At 44.7% G+C, this 21001-nt stretch overlaps 1 protein-coding gene across 12 annotated transcripts in view; it reads right to left on the bottom strand.

Moving 5' to 3' along the window:
- Positions 1-21001, bottom strand: part of HUWE1 (HECT, UBA and WWE domain containing E3 ubiquitin protein ligase 1) — a 124465-nt gene that overhangs the window by 31449 nt on the left and 72015 nt on the right. For 10 of the 12 annotated variants that reach the window (XM_044443521.1, XM_044443522.1, XM_044443519.1 and 7 more), the window contains 23 exons: positions 18808-19053; positions 18565-18698; positions 17717-17817; positions 16845-17039; positions 16302-16518; positions 14948-15070; positions 14348-14582; positions 13646-13876; positions 13366-13488; positions 12934-13029; positions 11870-12139; positions 10590-10742; positions 8087-8214; positions 7619-7700; positions 4659-4835; positions 4374-4536; positions 3924-4282; positions 2694-2889; positions 2224-2400; positions 1771-1907; positions 1286-1352; positions 751-962; positions 321-532 (listed from right to left, as the gene is read on the bottom strand). In XM_044443521.1, coding sequence (XP_044299456.1) covers positions 321-532; positions 751-962; positions 1286-1352; positions 1771-1907; positions 2224-2400; positions 2694-2889; positions 3924-4282; positions 4374-4536; positions 4659-4835; positions 7619-7700; positions 8087-8214; positions 10590-10742; positions 11870-12139; positions 12934-13029; positions 13366-13488; positions 13646-13876; positions 14348-14582; positions 14948-15070; positions 16302-16518; positions 16845-17039; positions 17717-17817; positions 18565-18698; positions 18808-19053 — 4034 coding nt within the window. The remainder of the gene's footprint in view (positions 1-320; positions 533-750; positions 963-1285; positions 1353-1770; positions 1908-2223; positions 2401-2693; positions 2890-3923; positions 4283-4373; positions 4537-4658; positions 4836-7618; positions 7701-8086; positions 8215-10589; positions 10743-11869; positions 12140-12933; positions 13030-13365; positions 13489-13645; positions 13877-14347; positions 14583-14947; positions 15071-16301; positions 16519-16844; positions 17040-17716; positions 17818-18564; positions 18699-18807; positions 19054-21001) is intronic. The other 2 variants (XM_044443523.1, XM_044443525.1) reach the window with 1 other exon arrangement.

Raw genomic sequence — 21001 nt, 5'->3', positions numbered from 1 at the left:
AGAGCGTACTGTGGTTAATGGAAGGGTTCTGCACTTACAAGTGCAATGGCATGGACAGCAAATTCTCTTGGACCCCAAATCTTGGTGCCAGAGTATTCCTGCAGCAAACATCATTTTAGGCAGTGCTGTGTCTGTACTTACTCAATGCTGGGGAGGAAGCTGGTTAAGTAATGCTGTTTGCTGAAGACCTATTGAAAGCCACAAAGTGCCCAGATTGCAAGGCAATAAGAACATACAGTCAAAGCGACGGTACTAAAGCTTTTCTGAAGGGCTGATCCATCCTAAGAACAAGCACCACAAACATCTCCCACCTCTCTTACCTAGCATGCTTTTCGGTGCTCTCTGCCATGGCCAGTGCTCGGCCCAGGGCTGCCTTCACTTCATTTACCAGGGCCACCTGAGCATCTGTACCACTACCCGCTGCAGCCAAACTAGCCAGGAAGAGGCGAGCCAGGGCTGGTGTATCTTTGTCTTCTGCATTCTGTGTGTGGGGAAGTAGGTGGTCCAGGACAAAAGCCAACACACTGCAGTCCTGGAATGACACAGTAAGATCATTAGCAAAACTAGTCCAGAAAACCTGCTCTTCTTTCCGCACCACCCTAGTGGTCCCTCCACATTTGCTATCGTTCACTGTGCACTGGACTCGGTGTAACTAGGAGTTCTGACCCAACAGTTTTCCTTTATATCCACTTGGCTGCCATCCCACTGCAACTTGGCATTGTTCAAAGAGGGCTTCCTACACTGTCTCACCTCCTTTATGAGCTCAGACTGGCCCACAGTATAATTGTAGTTTGCAATTAAGGTAGCGATGCCCACATACGAGCGCACAAGCTCTGCCAGCAGTCGCAAGATGGTGGAGGTAGGCATGAGTGGCTTGCTCCCTTTGGCCTTCTGCTTGTTCTCTTCTGCTGCTTTATCACCTTCCTTGTCTTTATTTTCTCTTGATTCTTCAGGGGTGGAAGCTATAGGACAGCAAGAAAGGCTCAACCAGTGCAAGAACAACTATTACAACGAATCAATTCAAAAAACAAATGGGCAGACCCCCCCCCCCCACAAAAACCCTGACTTTGGAAAACAAGAAAAAGAACTGCGGACCACCATCTTCACAACTAAGACAAAGTAAACTGGCTGCTGTCAGGGGAACAAGGACACACGTGAAGTGACCAGGAGTATGAGGATGTTATCTGAAGACTGGTTTATTCAGTCTCCAGGAAGAAAATGCAGAAGACATGAGACACCATGGTTCATCCTGGTACTGTGTCAGATCAACAACAATGACACTTACCATCTCCTTGGGGAGTCCCAGACTGGGGAGTCTCAGCAGTTGCACTGTCAGCAGCAAAGACTTGAGCCTAAAGAGGAAGGAGGAGAAGGCAGTGGTAACATGAGGGACTAATGACTTAAAATGCACCAAATAAAGAGAGGAAACAATGTAGAGCTCCATACATGAGCAGTGACTATATTTTTAAATGCAATATAGATAGATACTGAGCAAGTACAAATACGGAGAGAGGGCAAGTCACATCTGGACAGTGTCTCCAATACAGTCCACAAGCCCCAACCACTGAAATCTGATAAAAAATGCTCTGTAAATGAGTTGTTATAGGTTTCACAATACAGCTGTGGATATTCAAATGGATCCTTCAGGAAACCACAATGATTAAGGGATAACTGAGATTCCTTGGACTTTAATTTTAAAAGTGACTCCCCCGGAGATAATAGCAAAGCTATTTCAGATGTTGGTTACAGGAACAGCCCAGAGGGACTTACATTAATGCCAAAGCCGGTCTGTGAATCAAAGTCACTGCCCTGACGAGTCAAAGTGCGGTACACATCATCTCCAATATCTTGTAGGATCTGGCTCACTTCCTGGTTAGTAAGGCTTGCCTTTGGTTCAGACTTGTCCGCTAGAGAGGGAAAATAAGAACATGACTGTTAGAGGGTATCATCTCTTTAGAGAGCTGTTACATTTACACATACTGCAAATTTAAAGTGTTATTTTTCCACAAGAAGATACTGTCCTACTTTGGTCCACTCCTCTTTTCTACAACCCTCTGACTTGTCAAAAAAAAAAAAAAAAAGATATCAGATAACAGTCTTTCTGAAGGAAAGTAAAGCAGCTTTAACAGCACTTATTGTACATGGTGGGTAAAAGAAAGGATTGGCCAGAACGGTCCCAAGTGTAAAGACTTTCTTTCCGCCCTGTCCCAGGCTGTCACATACCTTCATCAGGGGCATGATAGGCAGCCAGAGCGTTCAGCATGTCATAGATCACCTCTTTGATAGTATCAGGTATGACAGGGAGTGGTGAGGGCTTCACTGGGGTGGTTTTCACCAGCTGCACAGCATTGGGGCCCTTGATCCGCAAGTTCTCAAACTCGTCATCAGAGGCTTGGGGAGCAAAAGGAGAAAGAATAAAAAGAACTAGAGCAGCCAACACTGGGAAGAGGGGCTGGGACATAAGGTGTGAGAGATCCCATTTCTTTACTATTTTTACATTTGCTTTGGGGAGGGATTGCACAAGACCTCAACCACAGGAGCTGCTATAGGAGGCACTTCCCCTCTCAATCCCCACTGCAGAGCTCCTTCTGCCTCAGAATATGAATTCAGATCCTTGCACTGATGTGTGTGCACACAGACCTAGCATTGGCCTGGTCAAGGCAGGAGAACTAGCAGGGTTCTGAGTTACTTACCAGTACCCGAGCCACGGGGAGCAGGCAGGGCAATGCGAATGCACCCATTGGCCACCTCAGTGAAGATTTCAGGATTGCGGCAAGCAGCTGGGCCTAGCACTCGCAGGATGTAGTTAATCTCCCGAGAGCCCAAGCTGCCCGACACGACACCTGAAGTGGTGCTGCCTGCTCCACTGGTGGCTGCTGAGCGCACAACCTGGAGGGGACAAAAAAGATGACACAGATGTTAAGCAAACTGGCAAGTGAAAAAGCCAATTCCATGGGATGATACAACTGGGATCTCACACGCAAAGTTCAAATAAGCCTAAGCAGTTAATAGCTGAAGACAGAAGAAAGGAACAATGATGTTTTGACAGGTTGGAACACGCAATCGAAAACAGTAGTCCTGCATTTAGGTACAAGAAAAAATTAAGGCCACAGCATTAAGATGAGAGACTCCTGGCTTAGGAGTTATACATGTCAAAGATATCTATGTGCTCTGCTTTTGATTATGTCACGCTAGACTAGAATAGTAAGAAATCTAGAAACCATGTTAAGAGGAACAGCTGAAAGTTTGGGGAATGTTTAATGTTAAGAAGAGATTAAAGAGATGCATGATAGCAGTTTTCAATGCTCTTAAGAGAATGTCACACAGAAGGTGGAGTAAACTTTGTTCTCAGTTGCTCTGTTGCAGGAATGGGGAACTTGTAAGCCAAAATATCTGGAGACCTACAACTCCCATCAGCCTTACTACAGGCTCTGCTAACTAGGGTTGATGGGCACTGTAGGACCAAACATTTGAAGGACAACCAGTTCCCCACTGCTGCTCTAGAGGACAGGACTAGAATCAAAAGGTGGAAACCAGAGGGAAGCTGACTTTGGCTAAATGTTAGAAGAAACTTCTTAATCATACAAACTGACACACTGTGCAGCCAACTGGAAAATCCAATGCCCTGGACGAGCCAACCAATTGCCCAGTAACATTTTTCCGTGTTGCCAGTGTGCCTCACAATGGTAGAGGGGGAGGTGGGCTCTCCTTCACTGGAAAGATTTAAGCAGTGACTGTTAGGAATATATCCTGCATTGCATATCCTGTACCCAGCAGGTGGTTGGATTAGATGACCTTGATAGATGCTTTCATCTCTATGAACACAGAATGGTGTGCTGTCCAGCACCAAGCCTCATCTTTAGCATGCAATCTCTACCAAAGGAGAAGATGATTATGCTCCAGCCTTCTCCACAGAACCATACCTTCTCCATGGTGTGATGCAGAGTGCAGGGGTCCTCAATAATGTGCCGGAAAAGTAGAGTGACAAGGGGTGTGAAGCCGTTAAAGCCGGAGTTCTGTGTTAAACCCAGGATCATGCGCGTACTCTTGAGCTCAGCAAACATCATGGCATATTTGTGGTGACGAGTGAGACGCAGGCAGAGGCGTAGCGTGGCGTGCAGAGTGTCTGGTTCCACAGGCACACCCAGCATGCTGACACAGGCTCGAATCAAGACTGTCACCATCTCCTCTGTCAAGCCCTGGATAAGGATTTCTGACGGTTTGACTTCTTCTGAAGGGGCTTCCTTCTCTGGGACTAGGCTATCAGCAGGTACAGGACTATCTAGGGTGGGAAACATAAAACAGATCTGAGGAGGCAAGTCCAAAGGTGTTACTCTCTGAGCAACTCAGACTTGAGAATAACACATTCATACCATTTGCCGTCTTCTCCTCCTTAGGCTTGCTTTCCACCTCCTTCCCTTCCTCCAAGGTTCTCTCCAGCTCCTGTCCATTGCCCTCCTTCACACTCTTGCTAAGCCGGGGCACCCTGAGCAAGGTCAACATTACTGGGCGCCTGTTACCGGTTTCTTCATTCACCTGTGCATTTAAGGAAACAAAGAAGGGGTTAGGAGAACCGCAGTCTACATGCTTTAGCCCAAAGCCACCAGCTTTAGCAGAGACTCGGGAAGGGGGGCAGATATTCCCCACAAAGCCTATACCTGCACCATTGTTGTGAATTGTACTGTGTAGCGCCGACGGCCAGCAGTAAAACGAACACTGGTCTCTCCTGCTTTCCATGCTGTGTCGATAGTGCTGTTGTTGCTTGCACTGTAGCTACACCAGCGCCCTGAGCGATCATCAAACCAGCGCCAGTTATTACCATTGGCCTGAAGGTACTGGGAAGAAAGAACATGAATTCTCTTTCGTTTCAATCCTATGCATCAGTACTCAGAAGTGAGCTCCACTAATTTCTATGGGACTTACTGCTAGGTAAATGAGCATCAGACTGCAGCCATAAGTCTGGTGTGGTTGTAAAAGTGTTTGACTGGAGACCTGAGAGGCTCTAGTCTCCAAGCAACCATGAAACTCACTGGGGGGCGTTGGGCCAGTCACTTTAAGCCTAATCTATCTCACAGGTTGTTGTGAGGATAAAATGAAGGTATGTAGCTGCCGCATGTTCTTCTCAAGAGGAAAAAAACAAGATATGAACGCAATGGAAAAGAAGAAATAGAGAAGAAGGAATTCATAGTTGTCCTACTATGAGGCAAAGTAAAGTAGTCATATGAGGCAAATTTAATGCAAGGTTAAGCTTTATAAATTGTATTATGAAATATCCCTTGAAAAACTAAGGCTAAAATTACAGTCACTACAGATTGTATTGCATGAAGCTCCTTTCTCTGCTCCTCATCTCCTAAGAAAAAGCATGACTTCAAATTGCATAATATTCAGCCTTCTTTGGGTTAAGAAAATGAGACTGCTTGTTTCTCATTTTTGAGAGCAGGTGGAAGATGAAAAATGCCTTCAGATCTAAAGTAGATGCAATGGGAGAAAAATCTGTTTGCCTTAGTTTGCACAGCTGATTACAAATACTCTGGTAAATCCTCTTCATTCACCTACATTAACCTACCTCTTAAATTTCTAGCAAGTAGTATTGACCTTAAAGCTTGCCTCTTAGATAAGCTACTCACCTATCCTGCGCACCCTTTTAAAATCCCAAATGTGGCTGAACTTAAAAAAAATATCTATGTTCCCACTCTATTACTAGAATATACCATCCTAGGCGTGAGGATAACAGGGATACTCAAACGGTGAATATAAAGTTACTCAAAGGGTGAATATAATGTACACACATGACTTTTTAATATTTTCCTCTGTTACATATAAGATTGGGTAAGGAGGTTTAGCTAAGGAACACACCAGCCCCACTTTACACTGAGAACAGGCCAACTGGAAATAAATATGGCTAGGACATGCAAGACTTGTAGCTGTAACTAGACTTTTGGTCTGCCTTTGTCTGCTTAACTGGGATTTAAATACTGAGCAAAGCAAATAGAAGACACAACAGAAACTGGAGAAGTAGCAACAGCATCCACTTTAAAAGAGGTTACACAAAGCAGCAAGGAAGAGAATTTGTCAAGATGTCAGTGAGGAAATTGGCTAATGCTTATGTACACAGAAAGAGGGAAGAAAAGCAAGGAGATTCTTATTTCACAGATACAGTTGCAAGCCAAATTAGGAGAGGTAAGAGTAATTGCTGTGAACTGTCCAGAGAGCTTCAAACATTGGGCAGTATAGAAGGAAGTGTAGGAAGAGAGTGCATGTGAGCACATCAGTGACCTTCAGAAGGGTCAAGGAAGTGGGATGCAGAAGCAGTTGAGAGTGTAGGGGCTACATGAAGTTTTTACAGCTAATGAAAATTGCTGCAGAAAAGTCCTGTGATGAGCCAACCTTCTTAGCCTTGATGGAAAGGTGAGCAATCCCCACCCCACTCCATAAAAAAAGGAGCAAGAAGTGGACTTGAGGTTTTTCTTTGGGAATAAGAACTTTCCCCCTCCCCAGTTCTCAAAGAAACTCAAAGTCTGACACTGGGTTGCAGTACTTATTTTCTTAAGGTAAATGAAGAGGAAAAAGGAAAATAGTCTGGTTGTGCAAAGGCATTGCACATGTGTGCAATTGTCCCTTGTCCCTGAATGTTTTTAATTTCATAAAGTAGCTATGAAGATATGATAGATAGACCTCACAATCAGTCCTGCTTGATCTTCCAGGATGACCTGAAATACTGTATCTCAGTGAGAGTTCTCTGGCTTTCTGGATAATCATTCCGATGTAAGCATTCATGGAATAGAGCTCACATTGTCAGATAAATCTGATGAAGTGACTCTAATCCAGAAAAGCTTATAGCACAATCTATCTCAACCCTTCTCAGTCAACAGAGGGTGGAACTGACAGGAATGGGTTAATTCTTTTCCTCTGTGAGAAGATGGGGCAAAATACTGACCTAGTTCAAACCTCACAATAATCCATGGGCTGTTACCGTCAAGTAGGAGAGAACGAGCACACTGCATCTACTTTTAATCAACTTCCTATAATCAGTCTGCTCATAGGTTGTGGAGTTTCATGTGTTCAGGGCCTAAACAATGGAGTGGTTAACAACCCAGCACACTGGGTTCACATGTCACACTCGGCAACATACAAACAGGTTGATTGTGGATAGATGGTTAAAAGCAGAAAAGTCTGGCTTGTTGCACGTACGTCAACTTTCTCCCACTTATCCATGATAGTTCATGAGCTGTTTATCATACAACACAATCCATTGTTACAAGTCCCACTTTGAGAAGAGAAATTGCTCGATCTTTTGCTCTGCCTTCAGCAGTGTAGTATAATGGCTACTTTAAGGTTTATGAATGCCTTTCCAGCACAGGTGACAAGTATTTAATCAGCTGGGTGCTTTTGGCCTGGCATTCCTACTCTTGATTTGTGTGTGTTTGTACCTGTTATGCTAAGGAATGAAAAGAAAGTGTGTTTGCTTAGGAGACTCAACCATTATTGAAATTGCACTTTGGAAGAGCTGAGACATCACAAGCAGGGTACCTAGCTTCTTTCTCATCTATGACTGTGGATCATGTTAAAAAAAAAAAAGTACAACTGGTATTTCCCACACCATCACATGGACTTATACCTTGTTCATCTGAGCCCTTCTCTTGGAGGAGATTGCTGTCTTTTCATAGAAGTCAATCAGCAATAACACTGGGGTGATCCACCTGTGGGAAGCAAGTCAATTATGTCAGGAAAAACAAGAACAGGTGTGCATTGGGTGGTCTTGACTTGTGCCAGGAGATGGCAACCATAATTAGGATTGCAACTATGCTGGGGGTGAGACTGAGCAAGGGGAAGGCAACCTTCTTGCCCATCACTTTCTAGCCAGACTAGGGTGACAGACACCAACTCTGACATGTACATTCAGGAACAACAACAGAAGGCAGACAGCATTCTGCGATTTTCAACCACTATCCATTTCATTATAGAGTGAACAAAATTGGGAGCCCTTTGGAAGTAACTTAAAGCCCATGTGTAGTAGAAGTATGCGAAGGCAGAACCTGGCTAAGGGTCTTCTCAATTGTGTATGATACCCTGTTTTGCTGCTTACTTTGGTGTCTGAACTTCCTTCTGTTCCTTGGCAGCCTGCAGACAAGGTTGCACCACCTCTAGCAGCTTGATCAAAACATTGAGAATGCCACTCGATTCCACCACACGAGCACATGGCAGCTTCAGCTCCTGTGAGTAGAGAAAAGCAAGGAGAATGATACCCATGCTACAGAGGGGAGCTAGTTGTCATATCAAGCTCCTTGCCAAAATTTTGCAGTGCTAGCATTATTGCATAGCTGAGAGGAGGAAGTAAAGGCATTTTATTTTCAGATACAAAGGGTCCCCTCAAAGCAATTCAAATGTAAAAGAACACTGATTTATAACAGAGTTTAGCTAGAAATACTCTGTCATATGGAACATCTTGCACCATACAGAATTGTACAGCACATAGTCTGTAGCTATGTTTTTTTCACTCTCTTATTTGTAAGGGTTGTTACTCTTTATTTAGCCAAGTTCTTCTCTATTTTATTTGGAAAACTTATATGCCGTCTCATTCGCATAAGCCTTGGGGCAGCTTCCAATCCATAAATAAATATATTTCATACAAAATACATAAAATACTGGAGACATCCTGGCAAAATTTTTTAAAATCAATAGATAAAATCAATGATTAAAATAATGTTTAAATAAAAAGGTCTTGGTCTGGCAGCAAAAAGCAAATAACGATGGCGCCAGGCCGACCTCTCTGGGGAGTGCATTCCATAAGTTGGGTGCCACCGCAGAGAAAGCCCTCCTCTGGGTACTCATCCTCCTAATATCTTTCACAGAGGGCGGCTAGAGAAGGGCCTCTGCTGCCGATCTCAAGGGGCGGGAAGGCACATATGGATGCAAGCGCTCCTTTAGGTAACCAGGTCCCAAGCCGTTAAGGGCTTTGTAGGTGATAACCAGCACCTTGAATTGGGCCCAGACTTCAATGGGGAGCCAGTGAAGCTGACTGAGGACTGGAGTCATGTGAGCACAACGCCTAGTCCCTGTCAGCAACCTGGCAGCTCTATTTTGCACCATCTGAAGTATCTGGACCATCTTCAAGGGCAGCCCCACATAGAGCGCATTACAGAAGTCTAATCAGAAAGTAACCAATGTGTGTGTCACTGTCGCCAGACAATCGTTCTCCAGGTAGGGATGCAGCTGATGGATCAGCCAAAGCTGAAGGAAAGCACTTCTCACCACCGCTGTTACTTGAGCTTCCAACGATAGCTCTGGGTCAAGGAGCACTCCCAAGCTGCGGATCTTATACTTGAAAGGGTTTATAGAAATGTCAAATGCAACAATACCAATACTTAAAATAAGCAAATTAGAGCCATTTAAGTATCAGCTACTAGCTGATCATCCAAAACCTTCACCAGCTGAGCAAATACTATTCTGAAGAGAATCATTTTCACCATCTACCTGAATGCAAGGAGCATGCTCTTACCAGACAGACATGCACTTACTGGGAAGAGCCGGTTCACAGGACAGACAATGTCACATGAAATCCCTCAATTTAGTGCTTGTCACTCAGACTTCAGACAGAAGAAGGAGACACCTGAAGGTGGCCTATTCATGCTATTTTAAGGATCTACTGGTAGGTCTCTGGGTAATTGTATTACATTGGCTAGAATTTGCAATTCCTAACAGTTTAATATCAGGAAGAAATTTGCTCTCCTCAGCCTATTAAACTATGCTCTAATGCTGAAATGGATAAAGTGAAGGGTAACCAGCAGTGAATGGACCCTAAATTCTATTCTGTTCTGAAGAACAAAACAAAGTTCTTGCAAGTTTTCTGTAACAGGCTCCAGCTGCTGGCTCTTCAAATTCTAATAAAAATTAGTAGATCCTGCAAGCCTGAAGTCTGCCTAACAGTGTTTTAAGGGATGCAAAAGGACTTAGGTTTGCTTCAGATACCAAGGTCCTGATCCAATGAGAAAGATATGGGGAACCTTTTGAAGGCTGATGACTCATGACTGACTTTTTGTTGGCTACATGTGATCAACGAATGGGGCAAAGACTGGGCAGGCCACCCACCCACCCAATGTTCTCACACACACAGGTGACACAGGTTGGTGAAGCAGTGTGCTCTTCCCTGCTCTGCCATCTGTGCTAGCTGTATAGACACCCTGCTCTTCTGTGCCGGCAGTATAGAAGCAAGATCAGGCTGCCGAAGTATGGACAGCAAAGTGATACACTTTTCCACTACTCAGCTGAGCTGCAGGTGGAGAGCCTGCAGAGAGGAGAGATTTAAAGTTCTTCACTTTTCTCTGTGATCACTTCCCAGCCACTCAGGAAACAGCTCAGCAGTGGTGAAGAAAGCTGCTCCATTAGGAGCTGTCACCCAGGCGCTTTGAGATGGAAGTTCCTTATGGAGGAGTTTCTTTGCCCTTTGCCATTCTTTGGGGAGACTTGGGAAGCTGGTTAGAGAGGACTGTTGGCCTCGATTTACCCTATAGGCAAGGGATTCCCTATGATGATTTAGGCTCCACAGACCTCTGAGAAGTAGGAGGAGCCTTCCCCTTCCTCAGTCTCACCTCAAAGAGTAATGTTAACAGCAGGATGCGTGTGGCCAGGTTGGAGGCCTGCGGCAAGGTAGCCATCTGGCTGATCCACTCTGAGACAGTTTTTGTGTCACTTGTGGTGAGAGGCAGAGCAGCTTTGATTAGGACATCAGCAGCTTCCCAAACCTGTCAAAGAAAGGGTAAGTTATCAGTAGGGAAGAACAGGCACCAATCAGCAAGATTCTCTCTTGGTCAGTCATCTTGAGCCGTTACAGAAACGCCAAGGACACAATGGCACCAAAATATTCACTTCAACAGTGTTCAGAAGTCTAAGCACTTTGTAACCCACCCTGAGAGCAATTTTTGGCTAATGGGTGGGATAAAAAGTTAGTAAAATCAATAATATAAAAAATAAGCTGCACAGACCTCTGAGGCAATAGAAAACAACATTACTTTTGGAGATAATCAGGAAATATTACACCTATTCACCATCAAGCCTAAGCTGAGCCATATTCTTGTTTCATTAGTGAAACAACTTTCCCATTATTATAATACGCTCAGCTTAATATGAACAGTTCAGCTGTTTCCAAGGTAACTTAATGTACTGCTAGATGATAAAACTTGAGCCTTCAAGGATTTTTCTCTCCACCCAAGGTCTACTTTAAATGTGAACATTTCCCATATAGGAACAGGAAGCCTCTTCTGTTTGAGAGATGTACCATGTATATGCCATTGTGCCTGACAAACAGAGGCACACATACTTTCCTCTCCCAAAGCCTTTAGAACCAACAGAACTTCCCATTATGCATACCAGGCAGAAGATTTGTCTCAGTTCTTGATTCTACCTGCAGAGGTGCAAAGCTTATATTAAAGCAATCCTCTGCAGCCCTGGAAACTGGACTACTCCAAAAATCAAATGCCATTTGCCATCCGTATCTCAAATTCAAACTCTAAAGTGATCCCATGTTTGTAGGTTGCCATCATCTTCCTGCCTCTCCCTGGTAAGCAGAACAGCCTTCCCTTCACAGGCCCCCTTTCCCAGATGTTGTCGGTTGCAGTTCCTAGCCAGCATGGCTAAGGATGGGATGGTAGGAGTTGTAATCCAAAGCAGCCAGAAGGATTCAAGTTGGTGAAGGCTGAGTTAAGGGAACATTTTTCTTTTCTAGCCAATCTAGGATAATCAGCTATGCTAGCAGAGCACTGGGATAATGGTACCCTGTTCACAGCAAATACAGCACAGGAACTGACTGTGCTATTGTCTAGAACTCCTCCCCAGTGGAAGGAGGTCAGGTGGGCTTGGCAGAGATTCTTACCTGATTCACCACTTGCTTGAGGATCATGTCTCTGTAGTCAGCCCCATTGCGTTTGATGGCAGTCATGATGAGATCACACACACGGTACACTGTGTCTGGCAGCTCATCTAGCAGGTGGAAGCAGCCAGGAAGCATGGTGTCTGTGAAGCTGTGCAGCTCTTCTTGCTCCAGGGGTTCCGCATCCTGGAATTTCTCCAGACACTTTGCTTCTTCTTCTTCTTGCTTCTCCCGGGCCTTGCGTTCTTCCTCCTCCTTTCGGCAAGCAGCTTCCTAGAGAGCAGAGACAACCATACATATGGGCTTCACACAGTCGGAGACTAATGTGCTTACCTGCCTCAAGGATAAGTCCCACTTCACCTCCTATGTTGAGAGCAAATCTCTCCCTCCCCTCCCGCAGGCTCAGATGAAACTTTAGAAGCACAGTCCTTTTATTAAAACAGGTTATAGAACAGTATAAATCAAAGTAGTGTTCTTCCTGAGATGTAGGGAAAGCAAATGCCATGCAGAATTGAATCCAAACTGAAGCTTCCCCTCCCTTCTAAAAACCTACTGCCTACTCTCAGGGTAGCTCCTGCTGTTTGAAGGCTAGATGATGGAATGCTCAGAGATTTCATAACTGGTCTGCTCGTTTTGCCTGTTGTCTCTTGAGTAGGTCAAGGAACTCCCCCTGTATCATCTCCCCCTCCAGTTCTGAAATGTGTCTCTTCTTTTCCAAGGTGGAGTGGTTCTCCTACTCAGTCTGAAAATCTCCACTAGCTAACCTTGAGACTGCCAAGTCATCTGCCCACCGCTGCCCCTTACCTCCTTCGAACCAGTAAAATTTATCTGAGTAGACTACCACATGCAAAATCTGCCCCCCCTCCCACACACACATTCTACTTGCAACTCTGCCATCATTATTAGAAAAATTTGGGCCTTTATCTGCCTTGTTGTTATCACCATGGGTTCTCAACACAGCTGTAAAACCTTTACATCTCAGAAGGCAGACCCCAGCACTCCCTTCTCAATAACTTCTCCAGTGCTCTTTATGGAACTACAGTAGTTAAAGGTTTGGGTATTTTTACCTCAGGGGATTCAGCCCTTTGGTCCATGGGGATGTCTTGTCCCAGTGACATAGCAATGGCCCTCATCATCTGGTCTTCTTCAGACATACTTAGATCCTGCCACACATCACAAAACAACCCTGTTTAGTTAGTGACTTACAGAGATAAACTACAAAATTCAAGGGAAAAAAGACTTCATTCTTTTAAGTCACAACTAGCTAAGGTAATTAGCTGACATTTGCAGCCTTATTTCTGTCTCAAGAAGTAACTTCCAACATTGTGAGGGTGGAAGGAGTAGGCCCACAGTTCTCATCAGTCCTGATCAGCATAGCCAATGGTGAGTGACGACTTGAGCTGCATGGAAAAACATCTGGACGTCTGGATAAATTGTTTGTCCCCAGGCTTGAACGAAGCCACCTGAAAAATTAGTCCCAAGTAGTCTAGCACTCTTACCCTCACAACACCACCCATAAGTGGTGGGGGATGGGTCAATAGATACTCTGTGGCTTGTTCCATGGTACTAGTGTTCAGCAAAGCTTCCATGGCATGTTCCCGTGTGAAGCCCATGTCCATCAGCTGAAAGTGTGAGAGAGACACCAAGTTATTAAAGAATAGTAAGGTTTACTGCAGAATTGATCCTGGAAGAGCAAGTTTAGAAGTTTGCCACATCCTAGGATGGGAGGCCTTAGGAAGAGCATGCTGTTTTTCTACACCACTAGGAGTTGATTTCTACCTGCTGCAGCTGCTGCTGGTTCACCTGTGGCTCCCTCCGGGCACCACCCTCTTCCTGCCCTGCCTCTTCCTCACTGCGTGCTCCCTCTTTCTCCTTGCCCAGGCGCTCACGGATCACGGGCTCCCCACGTAGAATGTGACACAGGATGGCCAACATGGACTCTGCCATGCGTCCTCCATAAACTTTCAGTGGCTTGCGGTTCCATAAGTTCTTGATGCAAGTGAAGGCTGCCTGTACCACAAAGGAGAAAAGTTAGCATGCACATTACATGTTAGCATACAGCATGCACTACATGGGTTTCATTCCCTGGAGAGACAAGATAGCAAGATGAATGGGGATTGTGTGTTATTTGGATGCAGGGGCTACAAATCTGCTTTTAAGAAGAGTTTGTCAGAATGTTGCTTTCTGCCCTTGCACAGACTTGAAAAACACAAAACACATTCCCAATGTGTATAGATATCAAATCCACTAATGGAGATAATCTTAACAACACAGATAACAACATAGTATTTACATCACACATATAGTATCACATATTGAACCCTTAAATGTTCCATGAACAGGGTTACAGAAAACTACCAAGAATGCAAAGTCGGTCAGTTTATTACTCCAATTAATAGTAGAATTCTTAATTGTACTACTTATTTTGCTTAACCTTAGTCTCTGCTGTAAATAAAAAAGAGAGAAGCCCTGGCTGCTCACCTTTTGTGTTACCACGAGGAAGCGCAGAGCACTGAACTGCAAGTAATTCTGCCCACCTGGCAGCTTGGCTGGCAAGGAATGGGGAGATTCCAGCACTGTGGTAGGATTCACCATTTTCTCCACTAGCATAAGCCAGGCATCCAAAAACTCTCCTGTGCCATCTGGCAGGTCTGGATGTTCCAGTCCCTCAGCCACAGGAACTTTGCCACCCATAGAGAGGGCCCAATTGAATGTCCTAGAGAGGGAAAAAGAATACAAGTAGTGCTACAGCCCCTAAGCATATAAGCTACTAGAGGTGGACCTACTTGCTCTTCGTATAGGAGCCAATCAGCGTTGCATGCCTGCATTTGGGTCCCAGCTACTGATATTATGGATGCTTTCCCCATATTTTCTTTGGCTAGCTCCCTCCACCACACAGCTGTCTGTGTTGCTATTACTGAGTGGAAGAACCAAGATTGAATAGTAGAAGCCTAAACTCTTTGTTCCCCCATCCCCCCACCATTGTGTTTTTTTTTTTTAATTACAGAACTCCCTCAACTTCAGACTCCATCTTCAGCTTCTGAGGTTCAAGGATGAAATATGAAGTAGATAAAAGCTTACTCAAAGAGTGCATTGTGGCCTCCAGAGCACAAGAATTTCTGCAGCATTAGGTGGTAAGGATACTTCCTTTCATCAAACAACATTGGTGAGGTAAAGCCCACAGAACAGATGAAAAAAGTCAGCCTGGAAGTGAAGCAGATTGAGTTCATCAAATCCTCTAATGGAGATAAACCTGCAAGTTCAAAAGCTCCATTTCTGTTACATTAGGACAGAAGACCCCAACATGGTGACTGTGGGAACCTCCAGTGGTGCCCATGAAGTTTTCTACTCCCTACCCCTCTAAAATGCATTTTTATTTTTTAAAAAGTTGGAAAACTTAAGGGCACCTGGTTCATTTTTCTGTTCTTGAGCCTGCCACTGATCAGATTGTCAAAACATCACTTCCTAGCCCCATCCAATCTTTTGCCATTCACACTGTCCTGCATGATCTCTCCCACAACATCCAGCCTGTAGCCTTGCTATTTCTCTCCACCCAACTCCTTTCCTATTTCTCACCTTTCTCCATCCCTGACCTTCTTTCTCTCCTTTCCTAACCCCTAGCCTTGCACTCTCTCTCTTCCTGCTCAATTTTAGTGATTCTCACTGCTCCTAGCCCTGCTATTCTTCTCCCTTCCATCTCCTTTCCTCCCTATCTCCACCTTCATAGACAATAGCTTAGTGCAGTGGTTTTCAAGCTCTGGTCCATGGACAGGCGCTGGTTGGTGGGAGATTTCCTGCCAGTCTGGGGGGGGGGGGGCACTGCATCCCACTCACTTCAGACAGCCATGGGGGCTGGCTGTGCTCCACAGTATCTTCCTCAGTTGGCATCATGTTCACAGGGTGTATTGGTGGTGCTGCTGGGGGGGCGGGTAGGGAAGGGAGACACTGCTCAGCAGGAGCTGGATGGGAGCCGCACCATGCTGATTTCAGTATTTTTGTTCTTTTGCTGGCATTTTTGTTGCTTAGTTTCTGGTTGTTTTGGAGAATTTTTTTCCTTTTTGGTATTGTGTTTGGACACTAATACACAGAATAATTATGTGTATGGTGCTTTTTTTCCTGCCTCATTGATCCCTAAGGTGATTTTCCTGTTTTTGCCAGTCCCCAGCTATGGAACGGTTGAAAACCACTGGCCTAGTGCTCTTTCTCCCAGTTTTACCCCTTTGCCCTGCTATTCCCTACTCCATCCTAATAGCCTCCAGCCTATTATTTCTCCCGTGCACTCTGGGAGCCGCTTTGTCATGGTGCCTACAGCAGTTTCTCAAATTCCTTATGTGAAGAGTAGCAACATATTTCCTCTTCTGAAGCCTAGGATGAGCTCCCCACTTTACAGAAAAATAGTAGGGACAGAACCCAAATCACAGTAGGCTGAACTCACCGAAAACGAGGTGTGGGTGTATAAGGTGGTGGCTGCCAGGAAAGCCCCTTTGTGAGCAGCTTGGTCAGTGCTGAGGCTGTTGAGCGAGCAGCAGGTGTGGGGGCTGTAGTAGTACTGGCAGCATGGTGGCTCCGGCGCTGTCGTACTGGGGATCCTACACACAGCTTGACCAACAACCCAAACAGTTCAGCCAAGGCACGGCCTAACCTAGAGGAAGCTGGGAAACAAAGAATGAATAAGACCACCTGCCTTTTCCTCACATATGGAAAGTTTTCCTTTTTATTTACATCCCAAAAGCCCTTCCTACATTCTTACAAAGAGGCACCCCAATCACCAAACACATCATACTTCTGGCACTAAGAAGAGAGAAATTTCCTGGAGTCCTCTTTATAAACCAGCATGAAAAAGAAATCAAATAGCACATGCTATTCAAAATTTTGCCTAACAAATGAGAGAGCCACAGCTGGACAGCTAGTATCCTAGCTGCTCAATTCTCCTCCTTCAATGCTCCAGTGTTTTCCTAATCATTCCCAATATTCTCACCTGATAAAAGGGGCTTGATCTGTTTGATTCTGGCTGCCATGGCTGGGGTGATCTTTGATTTTCCCTTGGGATCAGAAGAACTAGGCTCATCTGTTTCCATTGGGGCCAGTGTGTCACCATCTAGGCCAATTCCTTCTAGTAGGCCTTGGGCAGAGGCCTCCATACTTCCAGCTGCCACTGCCTCTGCTTCACCATCTGCAGAAAGAAGAGGGATTAAATCTATAGCCTTGAATTCTAGGTCAAGACCACCTAAATCTTTGGCTCCACCAGTCCATTTCCTACAATCCTGCTTAGAACCACCTGGAAACCCACACATACAACTGTATCAGGGAAGCATCGTTAAAGGAACCATCACTAAGGAGTCTCTCTTAGAAGCTAGAAGTGGCTTTATCTTACACCATTACCAACTCAATTGAAGCAGTTTAGAGTTGAGAAGCAGGGATAGAACTGGAGAATGAATGGCACATGTGATTAAGGCAGGGATATTAAGTGGGTCATTCAGCCAATATTCCTGCAGAGCAATGTCAGTCTTCCACCAAAACCCAACAGTGCCACGTGATTTCACATATCAATGCTCTGAACTCAGTTCAGACAGTTTAGTGTGAAAATTAGTAACATGCTGGTGCAACACCCTTTCTTAAGTCAGTTTGTTTGCCCTCCTAAGAATGCTTCCTTACTAACCTTCAAGCTGGTTTAATAATATGTAGAATGCAATAGAGGTTTCATAGGCACAAAGAAGAGACCTAAGATTGCTGATAAAAGCATAGGCTTTTATGTGTTGACAACTAGGATACAGGGGTCAAGTTGCAATATACACCTTGGCCAGCTGCACAGAAGATCGAAGAAGCAGAACATCTTTTTCCAAGCCATACCTGCTTTTTTGGCTCCTTGGGTAGCACTGGGGACTGTTTTCTCTTCCTTTGGCACCAGTTTCTGCATATCAGCCTGGCCAAATTCACAACCTGAAGGCAAACTGCATAGAAAGCATAGAAAGATAAGGCAATGCTCCAGCAGGCAAATGCCTATCAGAGTACACTAGCTTCCATCATCACAGGGGAAAAACCCATATAGAGGAATATGGAGCAAAGGAATGAACTACTCTTCCAGTCTCCCTTAACATGGCAGACAGTTTCTAAGAATGATGATTTTAAAACATAATCCTAGCCAGTGCCAAGTCACTTAAGGTCAATGGGGTAAGCTAGGCCTTCTCCATATTCTCACTTAGGCTCTTGCTATTCCTTTCCATGTTTTTGATCAATTTAGCCCCAACAGAACTTTTGGACAGATTGGAACAGCCTGGCTAAAGTAGAAGCAGTGGAGCTGCTGGGCGTGGAAATGGGTCAGATCCCACTGTAACTACCACAAAGTTCTTCTCCAAGCAGTTGGCCCTAGGGAATTTTGAAGGATAAAGGAGAAGCTTCTCACTGTTTTTCATGCTGTCTTTGCTTACTAGGGGAAAAGACTACTTTACCACAGTCTGTCCCACATGCTTACTTGTGCTCACCTAAATCCTGACCCTATCACAAAAGTGAACCATTGGGACTATGCCACATCTGAACATGTCCACTAGCCAATAATTTAAGATCTTGAGCCCTCCTCAACCTTGAACACTCTTGCGATCTGCAAGTCAGAGTTGCTGTCCATCTCCAGCCCCAAAAATAAGCGATCTAGTTGTCTACTACTGCCAAAACAAGCCTCTCAAACTCCAGATGCCCCATACCTGTTTGGTGTGCACAGTGACAGCAGCACAGTGCTTTCCCACACCAGTGAACAGTAGAGCTGGCTCAACTTGCTCAGCACACTCAGGCCCAACTGTGAACCCCACTGGTTTACCGAGATGGCTCTGATCTCACTCTGTAAGGGAAAATAATATATACTATTGAGTGGCCAAGCTAGGCTCTGCTGAGAGAAAGTAGCAGCCAGATCAGGTGAGACATTAACAGGGTGGGAAAGCAGCTCTTACTTGTCCTACACGGCAGGTATGCACGAACATCATGATGTATGCATGAGCAGCAGTCAAAGCATGGAGTAAAGGTGTGGCCTGGGCTGAGAGGGTAGCATCAGCCACATTGCCAGCACAAGCCAGCTCCCGCAGCAGAACCGAGCCACCTGGTGCCTCAATGGGCCGGTGCAGAGGCTCCAGGGATGACAGGATGGAGTCCAGCTGGAGCAGCCCTTCCTGTAGGACCTTTGGCTCATGAGACAGGGTCTAGGATAGAGAAGACAGACAGTGCCATCTGTCAAATTGAGCTCTACAGGTGTAGGTCTCTGCCTCAAAGCCACCAGCTTTCCTAAACTCTGGATTAGAATGCACGGCCTACGGAAATGGCCTTTGGCTTATGGAACACTTAGCAGCACACACAAGGTATTACTCATTCTCAGGGAATTATTAGAAGCTTTTTTCAGTATTGGGGCCACATGACTGAAATTCAAATACCTCTGGTTCAGAATTAGCAGGAGAATGATACCGTTTCTCATTAACCAAGTCAGCACATCTCTTAGTATGCCTCTTCACCTGCTGGCCAAGAAAAAGGTACCCTGGAGGACACATGTGCCCATACACACTGAACCACCTTTGAAGTTACAAGGGTATCAACAAAAATCTGTGTCTGATCACAGCACAGTTCAGGTGCAGTTTAACATAGTAAAGTCTTCTAGCTGCCTGCTCAAACTAATAAGAGTTGGTTGAACTTTTGCTACTTAAAAACAAAGAAGTCTGTATAATGCTGCTTAGTCTGCACTGAAGCAGATGTCCAGACCTCTGACATAGCAGGAACCTTGATACATAATCTCTTTGGTCTCTTCCAGCCAACCTGTTACATAAACATTAACTGAATTTACAGGAAAGTGGCACACTTAAGAAATACACTACTAGATGAGTCACATTCATTATAGCACCTGAGGAAAGCCAATTCAGATCCAATGATCAATACTACAATCAAGTAGGTATGATGAACCATGCATTCTGAATGAGAAAAAACAAACCTCTCAATTACTCTGAGAAGATTCTCTGGATTGCCAGGTGTAATTAATATCATTCATCAACTATCAAAGTAAAGGAGGCCTTCTGGAAGAGAAACTAATTTTTCACATGATGGCTGGGACAGTTATAGCTACAGAAACAGGTTACAAGGCAACAAATCTTATAGCACAGCTCTTCCCCAAACATCACCACCTTACCTGACAGGGCAGCACATCAAATGCAAACAACAGCCAGAGTGGGGAATGACAGTGTGGGCATATAAGTAGACACACACACACACACACACACACACACTCTCAAAACATAACACTACATGGTAAGAGCGACCAGACCCAGCTCAGTGGCCACCATTATAATGTGCATCTTCTCTACTCACAGGTATCCATACGGTGCTCAAAAGCTGAGCAAGGCCTTACACTTGGAACCTCGCAGGAAGTACAGTACTCATGGGTAGCTGAGTTCTTGAAGACTTAGATACATACACAGCCAATCTAACCATTAAGCACTCAAAGCACCGATTCATTCTACTTTTTTTCTCACTGTGAATGCACAAAGACCTTTTCGCACCAACATCCAAGCACACCCAACAAGCTATATGCAACAGAAAGCACACTGTACTTCTGACCAGCCATCTTTCACTATTTGAACTCTATCCAACTGGGGAATACAGCCTGCTCTCCAAGAACCAAATATTATGGTACTAGCCAGGCCTTTAGGAGACAAGAAGCTCTAGTTATAAATGCATCAAGTGCTACTGCATGTGAAGCTTCACCATGAGTGAGAAATTTGATTCTGATAAAACGGAGCGCCAAGGAAAACATCAACCATGTTGTTCGTTTTTATCGTTAACATCTGAGCCAGGCTGCTGAGTCTTGCCAGTGTAAAATAAAGCTGGGCCTGCACCATTGCAGAAAGCTTATATATGAAAACATGGCAGCTTTGTGATTTCAGAGAATGCCACCTGGAAGAATGCTTTGGCTGGTAGCTCAGTTTGTGCTAATCAGCATTGATGGAGAATATCCAAATGTAGTAACATTTTGTTATTGTATAATATATGCTAAAGCTACCAGAATAAAATTTGTGGGCAAGTTTGCTGAAAATATAATGTCTACCTAATAAGCTAGTATTTACAGTGTATATCTGGAGCAAACTACTGTACTCAACTGAGTTGATT

The sequence above is a fragment of the Varanus komodoensis genome, unplaced genomic scaffold (genome assembly GCF_004798865.1).
Source record: "Varanus komodoensis strain SLA01 unplaced genomic scaffold, ASM479886v1 scaffold42, whole genome shotgun sequence".
Classification (NCBI taxonomy): domain Eukaryota; kingdom Metazoa; phylum Chordata; class Lepidosauria; order Squamata; family Varanidae; genus Varanus; species Varanus komodoensis.
The sequence above is the reverse complement of the archived record's forward strand: the minus strand, read 5'-3'. Positions and strand labels throughout refer to the sequence as shown.